Source organism: Sitophilus oryzae, unplaced genomic scaffold (genome assembly GCF_002938485.1).
Source record: "Sitophilus oryzae breed Bouriz unplaced genomic scaffold, Soryzae_2.0 scaffold_1586_pilon_pilon, whole genome shotgun sequence".
NCBI lineage: Eukaryota > Metazoa > Arthropoda > Insecta > Coleoptera > Curculionidae > Sitophilus > Sitophilus oryzae.
This window is the reverse complement of record NW_022146265.1, coordinates 513,798-532,905: the sequence shown is the minus strand read 5'-3', so window position 1 is coordinate 532,905 and position 19,108 is coordinate 513,798. Positions and strand designations below refer to the sequence as shown.

The window sequence follows — 19,108 nt, the reverse complement described above, 5'->3', positions numbered from 1 at the left end:
CAGGTTCCTACAGTTATAATTTTATACCAAATCCATAGTTTTTCTAAGTAGAATGCGGTGTATTGTTTTCAGTGTCAGAGGGATTTGTCATAAGGTTTCTATCCAAACAATACCATAATTTCGTAATTTATACCGAGTGATTTTTGAAATCTGGTTATGGTATTATTTTTCCAAATATAGATTTTTTATGACAGATTCATTAAGCCGAAAAGAATGCAGATATACCATGCTCTTATGCTAAATCTTACGTACTATATTTACTTTAATAGTCTATAAGTTAGTAATTTATTTAATTCTAATTTAAACAATATAATAAAACACATGTTACGTTTTTGATATATTTATTATTTGCCGACATTTTTGAACAGGTTACTAAGAACGTGGCCTTCACATTCTGGATATAATTCATCACAATTGTGATTTAGGTTGGCAGCTTGATCATAGTGGTCTTCGTCTGGATATAAATCATGAGGTTTTACCCTAAGTAAACAGATTAGTTAGCTCAGCTAATAATAATCCAACATAGACTGTTTATACAGCGTATTGTTAGAACAAATTTCTTTCAGTAAGTATATTTATTGTAAATGTGCGTAATGTTAGACGTATACGAAAAATGGGATGTAGATATAGTATATACCGGGTGCGCCTCGAAAGTGGCTCACCGCCTCTATAACTTCTTTCTGTATAGCATAAATTAGAATTCATCGACGTATTCAATTAGTTTTGTTCACTTCCTGTCTCAACGGAAATTACTATTACATGACTACATTGAAATTTTAAATTTCAATATAGAGTGCCATGGCCGTGTTAAAAACATTAATTTTTAATCAAGGAGCCTTGAAAAAATAGATTTGATCATCTAATGTTTTTCGTGTCTTATCCTGGCCGATTAAAAGATGCCCAAATCGCATTTTTAATCATATCCCAAATTTTTTTAAATGGAACAAGGGTGGCTCATTAGCATATTTGGAAAAAGATTTTTTTACGAATAATTTGGTACCACACACTTGGTATTTTGAGTCAAATGGTCGTTATGAACCGCATGTTACAATTTCAAATTTGAAATTAAAAAAAAATTCAAAAGTTGACATATGATATAGTTGACAAACCATTCTATTCAGAGTGCCATTTTCTATCAACTCAAGTAAAAAAATGTCGAGAATATAATTTAAAAATCAAAAGTTGTTGTCATTACCGGTGAAAGAGGACGTCAATGAACAAAGTGTGGAAGAAGAAACCGGGAAGAGGACGTCAGTGAACAAATACGTCAATCAATCCTAATTTATCTCATATACTAACATACCAGAATCTCGTTTTTTATCTGAAAAAATAAAAAAGTTATAGGGGGTAAGCCACTTTTGAAACGAAACTGTAATATTATGTATAACGTAGATAACACACATGGCAAAAATTATTGCATATAACGATATTTTAATTTTATTTTGGACCTAATATGATTCTTTTTATATTTTTGGACATATTGGCTTACGACTAACTAATATAATACGACTAACTAATATAAAATGCTTAACCACTTGCGCTTCGCTGATGATGTCGTTGTCCTGGCCTCATCGTTCGAAGAACTTCAAACAATGCTCGAACAACTTCACCACAGATCTGCGCAAGTAGGTTTAAAAATGAATTTGTCTAAAACTAAAACCCTAAATGAAAATGAAGAGCAAGTTATTGTTAATGGACAAAGGATTGAGAACGTTAAAGAGTATATATATCTAGGTCATGCCATAAAACTCGGCAAGGAAAATGAAACAACCGAAATTTCTAGAAGGATCAAACTCGGATGGGCAGCTTTTGGTAAACTTAACTTTATATTCAAAAGCAAAACCCCAAATAGCCTAAAAAGAGACGTTTACAACAAATGCGTCTTGCCTGTCATGACCTATGGTTTGGAGACTATGACGATGACGGCACGAAGTGTGAACAGGTTGCGAGTGAGCCAAAGAGCTATGGAAAGAGCCATGATGGGTATCAGTCTTCGCGACCACATTAGAAATGAAGACATTCGCCGACAGACGAGGATAACGGACGGAGATAGAGAGGATAGCTAACTCTAAATGGTCTTGGGCAGGACACTTGACCAGACAGTCCGAGGAAAGATAGGCAAAAAGACTTCTTTGTTGGAGGCCACGCCTAGCAAAACGCCCAGTCGGCCGCCCTCCTAAAAGATGGACTGATGATATCCAAACCGTAGCCGGTAAGAACTGGATGAGGAGAGCATAGAATCGAAACGAGTGGAAGAAACTGAGAGAGGCCTACATTCTGCAGTGGATGAGTAATGGCTGAGAAGAAGAGAAGAATATAAAATTAAAAATCAAGTGCAACTAGGCTGTTATTATAATTTTATTTCATATAATGAGTGAAAATCAACAAAAATAAATTTTATTTTAAACAGAAATATTGAAAATAATTTTAATTGTTTCTTATATATATATACTAATAGTCTATATTGCCTCCTCGAGCCTCAATGCAAGCTGTGAGACGACGTGGCATGCTCTCAATTAAGTTGTCCAGAAGATGTTGAGGAATGGTTTCCCATGTTTCGCGCGCAGCAATTATCAATTAATTTAAGGTACGGGGGGGGGATCATTCCTTTTGGCAATATGGCGTTTTTGGCATGTCCCAAGCATGCTCGATCACATTCATATCTAGAGACATCGGTGGCCACCACAGTTTTCTTATACCCTCTTCATCACAAAATTCGCGAACCGCTATAGTGCGATGGGGAGGAGCATTAATCGTCCATGTAAACCAATTCATCCCCCACTGCCCCTCGAAATGGACGCACAATTGGCTCTAAAACGTCTCTAAGATATGAGACACCTGTCATTCTGCCATCAATAAAAACAAGGGGAGTTTGAGCTCCGTGTATTATACCTGCCCATAATATAAAGCTTCTCCCTTGAAACGGGACACGGGGTTCAGCTGCATTCAAGCGTGCTCGTCTTTCAGATGCTCTCCAGATCAAAGTTCGTCGCGAGTCTGACACTAGGCCTATTCTTGATTCATCACTAAACATGACGAAATTCCAATTAGGTCCATTCGCTTTCATCTCCTCAGCCCATTGTAGTCGCGTAATTTTGTGCTGTAAGTTAAACTTTGGAACACGTAGAGGCTTCCTTAAATGTAATCCTCTGTCATGGAGTCTCTTCTTGCTATGGTCTTTCTTGAAACATTTACTCCTTTAAGGGCGAGCTAACTCATTTTTAATAGCAGTACTAGAAAGCAGGGGATTGCGTCGTGCAATTAGGGATATTTGATGGTCTTGCACAGCAATTGTAACTCTCTTTCTACCTCTTCCAGGCCGGTCTGTAACCTCGTTTGTTTCCCTGATTTTTTCTAATATTCACGAAACATCACTTTGATTAACTCCTACAATTTCTGCTATTGCAACTTGACGGTAGCCCTGTTGAGACAGTGTTACTATTCTGACTCTATTAAACTGTGAAATAATGTTTCTAAGCACTTTAAGGCCAAAACAATGGTCAAATTTCTTCTGAAACCCAAGAAACCACAAATCGAAATGTGCAAGAATTTGTAATAATATTGAGTTTGAACGATAAACATTGTTTACCATATCCATTTTATCAAAAAAATGTTTATTACAGATTATCAAAGCTATGTATAAAAAAGATTCTTTAAATTCCCTTCCGTGTATTTTTAAACGATATACCTATGCAAGAATTTTGGCCATGTGTGTATTTTTTTCAATGTAGTTCCTTGCGAAAGATCAAAATGTGATCGAAACTTTGGAACACAACTAAAATATTAAGTTATAATTCTAATTCCATTGTATTATTAAAAATATACCAAATACCAAGAAAAAGTTAACCATAAATATTATGTATAATAAGATAGGCAATTATTATTTTAAAATATTTTAACTTACTTAAAAATTGCTTTAATTATTTCTTGAACCATAGTTCCTTTTCCTTCCGATTTAGTTACCTGACATATAGCTTTTAGTATGCAGATTTTTCCATTTTTTGTTAATCTAAAAATATTAATTATAATTATGTAATTTAATTACTTAAATTCCTGAAACTTAAGTTTATTATTACTATTGACCATTTTTCGATTATATCTTTTCGAATTTTTTGGTATTTTAAAAAAAAAATTGTTTGTCAGAAAGAAACGTTAAGTGAATTTGTAGAATCTTTTGCTTGTTTTTATGTTGAATAGACATACATATTTCTAAAAAATTCTAAATTACTTTAGCTTAAAAATTTTTTAAGCTAAAGTACAACAATGAATTTAAAAATCGCGCCCTCGATTATGTAACTAAAAATTTAATTGGTATTAAATATAGTTTATATTCGACTTAATTAAGCGATTTTTTATCACCTGGTATAGTCGATAGTGACAATCTCAATTTTTTAGCTTTCTTTTAACACGAGAAATGTAAAATTATTATAATATATGAAAAATGTATATTTTAAGATATAACTACAATATAAGTAAGGGGAAAAAGAAAGAAAGCTTACGCGTCCAAAAATTTTTCAATCTTCGTATATAATTCTCTTCGACTCCTCCTATGGACGTGGTGGAACACAGATTTTCTGAATTGCATATTGTCTCTATCCATTATAGGTTTCCTTTGGATGGGAAATCTGAAAATCAAATTGAAACACATTATAGCTATGCGAGGATTCCATATAGGGCTTTCCAAAAGGAAAGGTAAGTAGAGAAAAAGGAGAATGTCTGTAGAAAGGTTGCAATTCAAAGGATATATTAGAGATATTTTTAGAAATGGAAGAACAAAATTTCAGATTAAATGTAAAATATATCAGTATTTGAATAGATTAAATCGAGGAATTTTTAGGTTTAACTTAATAATAATACAACGCAACGGTTAATAAGTCAGACAAAGTTATATTGAAATTAGTAAAGTAATTAGTAAATATCATTATTTCATAAAATATTAGAATATATTTAATAAAAAATGCTAATTAGAATTAGTGGTACAATAATAGTAAGAGTAGTTGCACTCTCCCAAATATTTTCTGCCAGTTTTTACAATCTATCGAATATCGGCAGATTGCAGAGCGTTTCAGTTGAGTTCCGTCCGTCGACTTGCGAGGTTCGAGCGCTGCGTCCCAGCACAGAGACGGATTGACAAAAAATGAGTTAATGTATGTCTATGTTTTGATATTATTTTCATTTAAACCTTAATTTTTTATCGATTTTACTTTTGACAACCATCCCTTGCATGCTGTTCAACGAACTGCACCGTCATTGAACAAAAATTTGCTAGTACCGGAAAAAACTGGAAATCCCGGTTCCTTAGAGGCATGGTACCGAAATTATCGGTTCCGAAAAATAGCTCCTGTTCCGAAAACGCTATAACGTACCATAACCATGAATCGCCCTATACAGGGTGAGTCTTAAATAAGTGCAAATATTTTTAGGGGTAAATATTTTTAGGGGTATATATTTTGATCCCAGAAATATAAGGATTTTTCTGCGCAATTTTTTTTTCTTAAAAAAAACTGGATTTTTTTTTAGTTTTTAGTTAAAAAACATAATTTCTTGATAAGGTAACTAGGGTTCAGAACCGGAAATTCCCGGTTCTTTTGAGATATCAAAGAACCAGGACTCGAAATTATTAATTTCCGGTTCTTTCGGTACCTTCGGGACTCGGTATAACAATAACTAAATAATTATTCTTTTATTACATGAGAAAGTAGTGATGCTATTTTTCATTGCTCTTGCTTTTTTTCTCTTTCGAAATTTCTATAATTAGCAATTTTATTGAAGTTTAAATATGTTATTTTATTATTTAGTACAATGTGTTGTTCAATGTATTAGTTATCCAATGAGAATCACCTAACCAATATATTACTACAAAACCAACACATTAATGCTAAAAGTAAACTTGTTTTAAATTCAAAAAAAGTTGTAGAAAATCTCTGAATTAGATAATAATATAAAAATTTGTCATTATATATTTTTCCGCATTTCTTCCCATCAGAAGATTTTCAGATAAAGAAGAATTAATTGTTACTTACACGAAATGTGAAAATATTCTGTTTTCAAGCAAATTTTTACTCGATGATCAATTTTTTTATTTTATTTTATTGTGAACTCATATTTTCCTAAATATATCTCTATGAAACTATGGTGAGTGCGACGACTATACTTTGCCTAGTTATAGACCACGACTATACAGAGTGTCCCAGAAATAAGTGCAAGTATTTTAAGGGGTGGTAGATCTCGATAGGTGGTCGAAAATAACGGAGTTATTTTACTTTGAAAATTTCCAAAAAAATTACTTTTTGCTAAAATTTTGAGAACCACTGGATCTTTTCTGGATTTTATTTCTTTTAAATTTAATCTACTACCTATGTTGCCATTTTATCAAGAAATTATGTTTTTAACTAAAAACTAAAAAAATTTCCAAAAAAAATTTCAAAAAATTTTCGCGAAAAAAACTTCATAGGCGGGTTTCTGGGGTTGAACTATACTACCAGTTAAAATACTTCCACTTATTTCTGGGACACCCTGTATAGGCAAATCCAAATTTAGTTTTGCTCAATTTTAGGAGCTAGCCTATATATTCAGGGTGTCCCAATATTCCCTGGACATAGAACTACTACGTGTTTTTGGAATCAAAATAAGTTCATTGGGCACAATTTACCTCTATACAAAAGTGCTTCGTTTATCCGATAGAGGGCATCAAACTTTAAAAAAATAAACACTTTTTTTAAGATATTTTAAGAACCGTTACTCCGATTTGAATTTGAGATTTTGGGTGACTATTTGACTTTCACAAAAATCATGAAAATGTACGGGAAGGGTGAAAAATACCCTCACTCCTACATAAATTTAGTGTAAACAATTTTCCAACTCCACCAAACCAAACAGATTTTCTTTTCGTGAAATGGTCCCGCTAGTATTTACTACATTTTTTGTCTCTTGTAAAAAAAGGTGCCCGGTGGCGTAGAGGTATAGGCTCTTGTCTACCAATCTCAAGGTGTGGGTTCGATTCCCACACCCGGCATTTCATCAGCCGACTATTTTTATTAAAATAAAAATAGTTGGGGTACCTAGGTCGACTCAGCCTTAAATGAGTACTTGGGATTCACAATCCTGACGTAATAATAGGCGGTTGAAGCGTAGTGCTAGCCACATTACCTTCCTTGTATACCGAACGGCTCTAGTATATCAAGCTGTACCTTGCTACTCCCAAGGCGTTAAACGCTATATACGAGAGCTATTATTATTATAAAAAAACGCCACCATGCATACTTTTTGAGGAAACAAATGTTTTTCCAAAGCTGACAAAAATAGTAGTAGTTTCATGTCCACGGAATATTGGGACACCCTGTATATGTCATCGATATTCTCATATTTAGAATTTAGAATTTAGAATGAGTGGGAGGGGGGTTAATCACTTCGACCTTACAGATCCATTGTGTCCCCCTTTCTTGAATCATAACTCATCATACAGTCCCAGGGCTTTGACAAAAGCCAGTATCTGGGACGGTTTTATAGAGGGTAGTTCTCCATCTCCAATATCAGTCGTACCAAAATTCATGGCACGAATGGTTGTCGTCTCGGCGCACTCAGTGATGAGGTGTACTGGTGTTTCCTCATCTTTCCCACAGAATCTGCATTCGCCGTTTCTTCTTAGTTTCAATCTACTGAGGTGTTCATTGAGGAGAGAGTGTCCTGTTAAAAACCCCGTGACAATCCGAAGATTGTTCTTACTCAGACCCAGGAAGATCTGTGTTTTTTCTTGATCATAAGCCCTCAGAAACTTCTTCGAGTGTCTTAGACCATTGCAAGATTTCCATTCCAGGTTGCGGATGGAATCTTCCAAGTTCTTGAGTTCCGCCTTGAGTTGGTTACCACTTGGAAAGCAGAACGGTTCTGGTCCAGTTAGTGGAGTGTTCGCTCCTTTTCTAGCTAGATTATTTGCTTTTTCATTGCTTCTCATTGCTTCTCTTCCAATCCTTCTTATTGCTCAATACTACATTGACATGTTTGTCAAAGTTGTACGTTCTTGGCATATCATCCACTGGGAGTTGCAGGAGTGGTATTTCCTTTTTGAGGGTGTTCCAAGTCCCTGATCTGACAATTCTCCCAGTACTAATTCCGTTAGTGACCATTCTAATCATGGAATATTGGGATACCCTGTATATGTCATCGATATTCTCATATTTACAATAAATAGTTTAGTTACTTGTCTTTTAATATTACCTTCGATTTTCAAAACTTGTCCAAATATTATCCGGCCCTCTTCGCTGCGAATCTTCGTAACGCCTACGCTCATCGGGAAAACTCTTTCCCCAACTCGGTTGAACGTATTCGTCGAAAGGGTTGAAATACGAATTAACAGGAGCCCTATTTATTTGCATCGGTTCAAACTCGGGCTCTAAGGATATTTTACTCTGCCATCCTGTTGATTGCGGAGGACTTAATGAGTCGTGCGATAATAATGGGGCGTGCCAAGACTGCAAACCTGCAAAATAAGATCAAGGCGTAGCGAGTTATCGATTATTTTATTTCAAACATTTCTCCAAGATCAGTCGAGCTCATGTAGAAAACATCACTATACAGATTTGAGTTAACACAGAGTTTGAACAAAGAGAGTTTAGTTTTGTTCATTAAGAGATAGACAAGTCAAGTATGTTTGAAAACGCATTTCTTACTTTTATTCTACGAGAAAAAATAAAAACCAACATAGAAACTGTTTTCAAAAGAAGCACTGTAGAAATACACAATATCAGCAAACAGCTATTATAACAATGTAGTAGAACGTCATAGTTTCATGTTTCATATACAATTGAATATTCAATATATACAATACAAGGTGGTCCGAACTGTACTCCGGAAACTTGGGCAGCATATTCTGCAGATAGAAATAAATAAAATAAAAATAACTTCGTATAAATGTATGTCCTAAAATGGTTAGTTTTGGAGATACAGGGTGAAGAAGTTTTATATTTATTTCGATTTTTTCCAAATAATTTCTGAAGTAACGTCGATATGTGGATGAAAATTGGTGTCTGGAAGTTTTTTGACATGAGAAATTTTAATTTGATGTCAATATAACTCCTATTTGTAGGGGGCGCCACCTGCATGTGTGTTAATTGTTTTGAAGAGTAATACATTTTTGTACGTACCTGTACAAAAACTACTGAGTAAAAAAAATATACATTTCCGTAATTTTTTACCTAAAAAATGGCTCTTGGTAAAAATCGCTGCGAGCAACCGTTCCCAAGATATTTGCCCAAAAAACATGTTGAGTACACTGAGTAGATAGTTATTTGACTGAAATAACAAATTTGGGAACTTTTTATATTTTAAATAAATCATAAATTTTTCTTCGGAAAAATGACGATAAAACAGTTTCTGTTGAACTTTTGGCACAAAAAACATTTCACATTTTTTATTTCAGTCTAATAACTATTTATTCAATATGTTTAATTTATGTCAATGACGACAGGTATTGAAAATTTCGATTCCAAATATCTCGGGAACCATTACTTGTAGCGATTTTTACCAAGAGACCATTTATATGTAAAAAACATTGTAAATGGGCGCGTTCAGTAAGCACACCGGTTACTCCACCGGTGCAGAAAATTAAAGTGAATGCCAATGGTAACTCACCGGTTGTGGTCACCGATCACTTGAGAGCCTACCGTATTTTGTTTCCGGTTTATTTACATACCGGTAATTTAATCGTTCAATAAAAAGTTATCGATAGGTCCCCAAGTAGCATTTGGATGTTATCTAACGTCGGGTATACGTCGCGTTCAATAAACCCGACGTCGGGTACCAACGTCGGTTCGACCGCCTGACGACCCTTATTTGCACCTAAATGGAGAATACAGATTCGGGTCGCCTCGACGTCGGTATCTGACCTAATAGGGAATGTAATTCTACCAATTACCAACGTCATATTACGTTGGATTTTAGTCACTTAAAATTCGTCGCTAAGCACTTACGTTACGTTTGGTTTCATATTCGCTACCAAGAATACATAAAAACCTAACCAAACCACCTAATTACAAATGGATTCATAATCACTCCTCGAATAGAACTATAAGTGCCTATCTAATTTCATATTATAATAATTCTGAATCATTAATCCAGACATCAGTTTTGTCAACGGAAGTCACTTTCTTGATATATCTGACTAAAATACTCCGGAAAACAACGAGCGCCTTCAAAATTAGGTAGATTTATGAAATAAAAATATCTATAAAAAAGTAACTCGCAAAATATTTTTTTTAATTTTCTAGCTGGTTTAATCATAAAACTGTACTGTGGTTCTCCCCAAACTGAACCTTATCAATATTATTCTACTAGAAATCGAAATGTGAATATAAATTTTAAAAACAAAAAACGATTTTAAAATGGCTAACAATCGGATACGTGTTAAGAATGGCGGATTTCTGTGTCCGACTTAATATGAACTACCAATATACCAATTCCGACAGGGTCTCGAACATTAGTCATCTCACACGACCGAAGTCATCAAACCGGACGACCGGCAATCATATTATGACTTATATAATTCCAACGTACGCCACGTAACCTCACTTTGCGTATCAGTGATTAGTGGAACTATATTTTAGTTTTTGTTTTCTCCTTAAAAAAATGGGCAGCCACTTTTTTAAGCCTAACCTCACATGTCGGAGGAGGATGGGGTCTGCTAGTTTCCTAAGCTAAAAAATGAAATTAAGATGCACCAGTGTAATGCAGCATCTCTTCCGGATAAAAAGCATTTACGGGTGGAGGCAAGACATCACTACTACTATTATTATTTTGCAAAAGCCTCGACCTCTTTCTGTAAATGTAGATGAATGTCTAAATGCCTTTTTAGTGTTTTTTAGGCATAATAAAAAAATTAAGTTTGTTTACAAAAACTTTTTATTAGGTTATGTTCATGATGTTCATTAGGTCGCAAATGCTACTTAATGGGTTGTATTTACTGACGTAAATAGAGATACGTAAATTAGGTTATAAATATGAACATAAAATACAACAAAATATAATTGGACGTTACTTTAGGGATTATCAGTGAGACGTATCCTATTCGGACAACGGGTAGACGTCGGGCTAGTTCAAGTATATGTACGTCGTCAAGCCAACGTGGGAACGACGTTGGGAAATTAATAAAAATGGTACGTTGTTATTTTGTACGTCGACAGATCGTTGGATTTACCGACTCGGATCCAACGACGTCGCTTTTAATAGGAAAGCGACGTCACAGGTCGTATCACCAGCACCCGACCTAAATTTGCACAAAGTCTGACGTCGCTTCAGGTCAGATTTAGTTCGAAGTCAGATAGATGCTACTTGGGTCTTTACCGGTTAATACCGGTGTGTTTACTGAATGCGCCCAATGCATATATAATTACTCAGTAGTTTTATACAGGTAAGAACGAAAAGTAATTACTTTTCAAACTAGTTAAAAAATATGTAGGTGGCGCCCTCTACAAGTAGAAGTCATATTGACATCAAAATCAAATTTCTCATGTCAAAAAACTCCCAGACACGCATTATGGAGGTATGAGGAAGCCGGGTGGATAACCCAAAAGGTACAAGATTATTTTCCATAAAAACTTAAAGGGGATAAGCATGCATGCAGAATCAGTGGGAGGAACCAGCGCACAATAGAACGCAATGGAGAAGAATTATAAACTCAGTTAACAACGACAACCAAAAAGTAAAGAGGCAACAAAGTAATGAGATTTTTGAATGTCCGGAGTGCGGAAGAGAGATCACGTATCTGGCTTTACAGTCACAGAAAAGTTCATGAAAGAAAATGCCTTGCGTAACCATCTTCTGATGCGTGTCAAATACTAGTCAGCGAATAATGGCAGTAAGTATAAGTAAAAATTTTAGAACTTACCGTATTGAGCTGCATCTTCTGGATATTCTACATATTCAATTGGCTTTTCTGTAGTTGTCGTTTCCATATTTTCTTCCTCTTTTTTAAGATACTTTTTATCCAAAAATATTGGAGTCGAAGGTAGTTCCCATGCCATGGCTGCCGTGTTGCCAAACACGAACAAGTTTCCCATTCCAACTGACGGGTACGTCAAATCGAATACTGTTTAAAAACAATCAATGAATTGTTTGGATCTAGAGAATTAAACAGTTAAATGTAAGTCTCCAATGTGACTATTTATTTATAGGTGTATGTTAATTTTTTATTCTAACTTACAAAACAAAATTGTAACACAACAACTTTGTAACTGTGTAATTATGTAAGCGATACCAAATAAACTTTTAGTTACGTCATCAAGGGCACAATTATTAAATTCATTTTTGCCAACCAATGGACATATTCGGCGCCGGACTGACTAACTGGAATTTAAACTTCCCGCTGGCGATTCAGGTGGTAGCTCTGCTTAGTTCTTGACATTTTCATTCGTTTTGACACTTAGTTTTGTATTACAAGTTTTGGGTTTAAATGAATAATTATGTTGTGATAATTTAAGTTTAAATTTTTTACTAGCAGACTTCGCAGTCAAAAATTGTTCTTTTTAGAACCGCTTGTAGTGTTAAGTGTCACAGCTATGTAGTGCAAGATGCCGAAGCAGCTTAACAGCCGTTGTAAAAAACTAACCGCAAGCTTATTAGAATATTTTGAACGGAAAAGTGGTAATAATGGTTCTTTATATCCCTTAAGTTCTGTTAAATAGATAAGTTTTGTTGATGTAAATAATAACTGTTATAAACTAATCAAAACGAATCAAGAATCACAATATGTGTAACTGTATTTACTATGTTTATAGACTGATCTCCGTATATTTATAGTAGCATATCATCAGAACAATTTTGTTTTTTTTTCATGCAAAAAGTTTATTATTTAGTGCGATTTTGCCTTCTTGATCGTCAAAATCGGTGTTAAATATGGCAAATTTTGATGTTTTGGGAAGACCAAACGGTGTTAGAAGGCGTTTAAATATTGAAGAAGTCATCAGAGCCACAACTTTATTGCAGGAGGGTGGGTCCCAACGATACGTGTCGCAGCTTTTTCATGTTACAAAATCAGCCATTTCCAGACTATGGAATCGACACAGAGAATATGGTTTTGTGATCTCCAAACCATATCCTCAACGAGTAAGGCGGACAACGAGGCGGGAAGATCAGTATCTTGTTCAAGCCGCTTTTCGTAAAAGAACACTTACCGCAAGAAACCTATAAAATCTTCTTACGATTGTCAGAGGAACTCGAATTTCAACTAAGACTATAAAAAATAGGCTGCATGAAGTTAACATCCGGTTAATGCGAGCAGTTGTTGTGCCGCATTTAACTGCTAATCATCGTAGGGCACGGAGGATATTGGCTTAAGAACATCTTCACTGGGGCGTGGATCAGTAGAGGCACGTCTTTTTTACGGACGAGTCCCGTTTTCGACTAAGTCATAATGATCCAAGGCGGAGGTTTACAGAATGAACGGCATGTTGATGGGTGAATGGCGAATGAACGGCATCTGGACACAACAGTCAGAGAAGCAATTCATTTTTGTAGAGGTTCCGTTATGGTATGGGGAGGTATAACTTTAAATGGGCCTACGGACTTGCATGTCTTTCTAGACGGCATAATTAATGCTAAACGATACAGAGATGAGATTCTTGAACCATGTGTTATACCATTTGCTGCTCAACATGGTCCAGATTTCATCTTACAACAGGATTATGCCAGGCCTCATACTGCAAAAGTATTTAGTTAGGTACTCGATACCTTGAAGAGTCCAATATCACAAATATGGATTGGCCTGCTAATAACCCTGATCTCAATCCTATTGAGCACACTTGGGGCCTACTAAAGGGAAGACTACAAAGAGTAGACGTCCACAAGCACCAGATCTTCAAACTTTGGGAGAAAATCTTCGAGAGAAGTGGAACGCTTTTCTTCAAGAGATTATGCGGAGCCTCGTTCAGTCTAGGCCAAGTCGGTGTGCCAGAAGTGCGTCGAAACCGTGGAGGACACACACATTATTAGGAAAAAAAATATACTTCCATTGCCAGTTAAGATAAAAATTGTTTAGCATTGTTTTTGATACATATTGTAGTCATTCATAAGGTACCTAATAAAAATACAATTTTTACCAATTTGACAACTCTTTTTGTCATGAAGACCAAGGTGTCATAATGGTGTCATATTCTTACGTTCAAACTTAATTCCTATGGAATATATTGCTAAGTTTTTATGTTTAAATAAATATATTTTTTTTGTTAAAGTTTGTTAAGATTGTTATTGCATTACCACACCTGGTAGCTGTTAGCATACATACCCACTTGAAACGAACTACCCTCAGGAAAAACCAAATAACGTCTTTGTCTCGATAAAATTGTCTCATTATGTTTTGGTTCTATATTTTCCGATGCTACAATATTAATATAGATTGCGAGGTTAATCGCTACAACCAGTATATAAAACTTTTTGCCGTACATTATAGTATAGTATCTGTACTCAATTAATATACGTAACTTCAATAAATATGATATGAATGAATTGAATTGTTACTGTTCAAGACAAAAATTAACTAAAGCGTACGTCATTAATAGAGACGTTTGGCTCGACGAACCTTACCTTTACCGTTAAAATATGCAAGACCAATGTTTATAAAAAATATAAGCGTATTCTAAGCAAATGTTTTCTTTTTTTCTTAAGTTTGCAAGCTTTAGTTCGATAGTAAATATTAACTTTAGTGTAACTTTTAACGTAATCTCCTTTACTTTAGAAGCTAAAATACTAATTTTTGATTTTAATATAACTTTAACAAATATGTACCATGTGTTACCAAAAAATGTATTTACTGAAACGCTGTATAATTAATACTTAACTAAGAATCTGGACCTCACTCCTGGACCTTTTTTATTTTTTCAAATAAATAATCGAGATTTGGCATATTAGTACATGACATATATTAGGATTGATTGACATACCTATTCAATTGTTTTCGGTTACTTCCTGTTTCACCGGAATTGACTAAAACTTTTGATTTTTAAATGACACTCTCGATATTTTGTTACTTTATTCGATAGATAGATAGACTCTAAATAGAATGACATATCGTATGTCAACTTTTGACATTTTCGAATATGGCTTATTTGAAATTGTAACCTTAAAATAATTAACTAGAAAGAAGTGTCAACTCTGTGTTAAATCGTGGAAACACGATACGCCACCGAAAGCCTTCGTTGTCGTCTGGAGAATAATTTTCCAATTGACAGGTTGACATGATGGCTTCGTATTTATTTCCGCTTCCGGTTATTCAATGGCGGGCCCTCTTTCAGTTTAAATGTATTTTGTACTCTTTCTTATCATAAATAAAACAAAACAAAATTTTATTCAAACATATTTATTTGAAATATGAGACAACGTGACTAAATATATATAAAAAATAAAGAATTGAATGATTTCAACAGCAATTACTTAATTATATCCAATTTTAACGTAAATTAGTAAGGTATAAGCATGACTTACAGTAATTTGTAAATAAATACACGTATTCACAGCCATCAGGGACAGAAAACGGGGGCAGGAACATGAAAACGGGAGCCTTATACAAAAACCTGAAAACAGAAAACAATTTTTTTTTATACTAAAATTAACAATAAAAATATCAGTAGGTATAAAATACAAATATACCTACTGTTTAAAAAAAGCGTCCATTATTCCCAAAGAGACCGGGTTTATAAAATAAATCAAAAGAAGCAAAAAGAGACTTTTAGTCGGATAACAATCGGATTGTATCAGTCAGATTTATTGCATTATTGACAATAAATCGCACATACTGGAGATAACTCATGTTGGCTATAGTTAAAAAATGATCTTACCTTGCTGTAAATTGTTTCCATTTTCAAAAAAATCGCCGATCATAAACATAACAAAATTTTCTTGCATCTAAAAACTACAGAAATAGTGTTTATTTACTACCTATTTTTAATATACATGGGACATACCTAGTACTGCAGAAACGTCTTTTTCTCCAGGACTTTTCATGTAATATATATTTTATATGCTTCATTACTTTTATATTTATAAATTTCTGCCGAAATATCAAATTGAATTTACAAAACAAAACTAAACGGAGAGAATTAAAATGGCGTCGAAATTTGTTCTAGAACAAATCTGAAGTTGTCTCTGAAATCTGTCAATTCTAAACTGTGAAGTTAGACAATAGTTAGAGAGAAACATTGCTGTCCTTGTCTAGGCGGCCATACTTGTCGTCAGGAGATGACAGGAATGACACTAATGACTGTTTCCAATTTTCCTGTTTCACTGTCACCCCCCTGATTGTAACATGCAATTCCTAACAACAATTTGACTCGAGATATCAAGTATCAAGTTATTTGTAAAAAATGCTTTTTTCAAATATGCTAATGAGCCACCTTTGTTTCATTTGAAAAAATTGAGATATTATGATTAAAAATACGATTTGGGCATTGTTTAACCGGCCAGGGCAAGACACTAAAAACACTAGACGATCAAATCTATTTTTCCAAGGCTCATTGATTAAAAATTAGTGTTTTTAACACAGCCATGGCGCTCTAGATTAAAATTTAAAATACAATTTTGTTTTAAGCGAAAATGTCAGAAGTTAACATAATATGATATGACATTCTATCCAGAGTGTCATTTTCTATCGAATGAAGTAAAAAAATACTCAGGGTGCCATTTAAAAATCAAATGTATTTATTTCCGGTGAAACAGGAAGTGGCCAAAAATAATTGAATATACGCTAATCAGTCCTAATTTATGTCATGTACTACCATACCAAACCTCGTTTTTTTATCTAAAAAATAAAAAAGTTTATAGGGGTAAGCCACTTTTGAGACGCACCCGGTATATGGAGCTGGATTTTCACCTTTTCGATAAGTTATAATGTCGGAGATATGAGGAGAGTCGAAAAATGCAACAGTTTCAATTTCGCCCTGTATTTCAGAAACTAAGAGGGCTAGAACAAATACCATTTTTGGTTTATACCATTTTTAGTTGGTGTTTACTGGTGTATACCATTTTTAGTTTCATAAAAAAGTAGCATAGCAATGTAATGCAAAAACTGCATCTTTGTACTTCTGCCGATAAACAAAAAACCCTGTAAAACACGCGAAAATTGGCCCTCCTATAAAAAGTACCACAAAATTTAATTTAATATAAGTTGGGTTTTTTTGTCCTTTATGCATTTGCTGCATTAAAAATATATATTATATTTATTTATTTATTTATTTATTTCATAAACGCCAGAGGCATTCAACAAAAAATACAATTTGAATAGATAATAGATAATACAAAAATTATACAAAATACAGAAATAATAGATTCCATAAACTAACAAAATAATAATGAGAAAAAAATAACAAAGGCCAAGCCTAGTCTACAATTCATTCTTGAAAACAATTACATTTCTAGCACGGTTTTTAAATATACTTAAGGAATTACTAAAATAATCCAAGTCGTACCCATTCACACTTCTGGAAATTCTATTTGCAGGGAATTTTGTGCATAAAAAGTTGAATATGTTCTTAAGTGCAGCAACGATTGTGACCTCAGATGTCTTGGAGCAATGTGAAAGTCGAAATTTGCCAAACAATCTGGTGAATCGATACGATTCGATATTAGTTTGTAGAAAAAACATACAGCCAGATAATCCCATCTAAGCTCCAACTTTTGGAAGTTTAGATACTCTGAAGTCTCAATCATATTCAACAGAATGTTATTCTTACTAAGGAAGAAATTCATATATTTTAAAAACTTTTTCTCAATTTGGAAAAATCTACTTTTATGTGTTTCATAATGTGGCATCCAGATTATGGAAGAGTACTCTAGTGATGATCTTACTAGGCTGTTATATAATGTTATTACTGAGGACGGGTCTAAAAAATCTTTGGTATTTCTAAAAATAAACCCCAAATTCCTGTTTGCCTTCGATATTAAATTGTCATAATGGTTGTTAAAATTTAATTTGTAGTCAAGCGATATTCCAAGATCCTTAACAGTGTACACTCTGATTAAGTTGGTGTTATTAATAGTATACGTTACATCAAACTTACTTTCGCCCCTAATAAAAATAATAAAAGAGCACTTATTAATGTTTAGTTTGAGTTTATTGTCCACACACCAGTCATTGAGTAGATCAATATCACTCTGCAGTTCCATAGAGTCTGAAATAGTTTTTATGTCCCGGTAAATCTTTAAGTCGTCTGCAAATAATAAGTATCGACTAGTAAAATTATTTCCTATATCGTTTATAAAGATACTAAATAAAATTGGTGCAAGATGGGAACCTTGCGGTACTCCAGAGAAAACTGCATAATGATTGGACAAACTCCCCTTTACTTTCACTTGCTGGGTTCTGCCTGTAATGTACGATTTAAAAAAATCACATAAGGGACTACGAATACCATAGGCATGTAATTTTACTATTAGAATTTCGTGATCCACCAAATCAAAGGCTTTACAAAAATCAGTGTATATTGAATGGACTTCGGTTTTATCGTTCATAGATTGCAGAACAAAATTTACGTATGGAAACATGTTCGAAGCCGTAGATCTGCCTCCAAAGAAACCATGCTGATTAGTTACAATAATATTTTTAAAACAATTAGTTAATGTTGGAATTAACATTTTTTCAAGTAATTTTGGAATGGCAGACTGAATGCATATTGGACGATAGTTACTGATGGATGATTTGTTGCCGGATTTGAAAACTGGAGTGACAAAGGAATGTTTCCAGTCAATTGGAAATGCCCCAGTAGACACACAGCGATTAAAAATAAAACATAGAGGTTCACAAAGGCTTACTGCACATTCTCTTAAAAACAGATTGGGAAGACCATCAGGTCCAGGTCCTTTGTTGATTTTTAAACTTAACATAGTACTGAGCAGATCATCATATTTAATTTCAATATTAGATAGGTTAACATCGATTTCAGAGGTAAATGTATTTTGCATATTTGAATTTTGACTTGACTTATAGACATTTCCAAAGTAATCCGCAAACAGATTGCTAATTTCCAACTTATCATATGCAACTTTATCGTCCCAGGTCATTTTGTAAGGTAGCTCCTGACAATAGTTGTTTTTATTTTTAATGAAATTCCAGAATTGCGATGAGTCA

General features: G+C 34.0%; 1 protein-coding gene across 1 annotated transcript; it reads right to left on the bottom strand.

Annotated features, from left to right (window-relative positions):
• Positions 1–337: 337 nt before the first annotated feature.
• LOC115879762 lies at positions 338–14,374 on the bottom strand. The gene is made up of 6 exons (XM_030896749.1): positions 14,276–14,374; positions 11,882–12,082; positions 8,218–8,479; positions 4,500–4,625; positions 3,905–4,009; positions 338–480 (listed from the first exon to the last, which is right to left on the bottom strand). The coding sequence occupies exons 2-6, from the start codon at positions 12,051–12,053 to the stop codon at positions 345–347; spliced, it is 801 nt and encodes a 266-aa protein (XP_030752609.1). The 5' UTR covers positions 12,054–12,082; positions 14,276–14,374; the 3' UTR covers positions 338–344.
• Between the last annotated feature and the right edge of the window lie 4,734 nt (positions 14,375–19,108).

Coding starts and splice junctions, on each gene's coding strand:
- LOC115879762 (XM_030896749.1), bottom strand. CDS start 12,053: ATGGGAAACTTGTTCGTGTTTGGCAACACGGCAGCCATGGCATGGGAA. Junction 4,626..8,217: donor ACAAGTTTTGAAAATCGAAG/GTAATATTAAAA, acceptor TTTGATTTTCAG/ATTTCCCATCCAAAGGAAAC. Junction 481..3,904: donor ATAATTAAAGCAATTTTTAA/GTAAGTTAAAAT, acceptor CTGTTTACTTAG/GGTAAAACCTCATGATTTAT.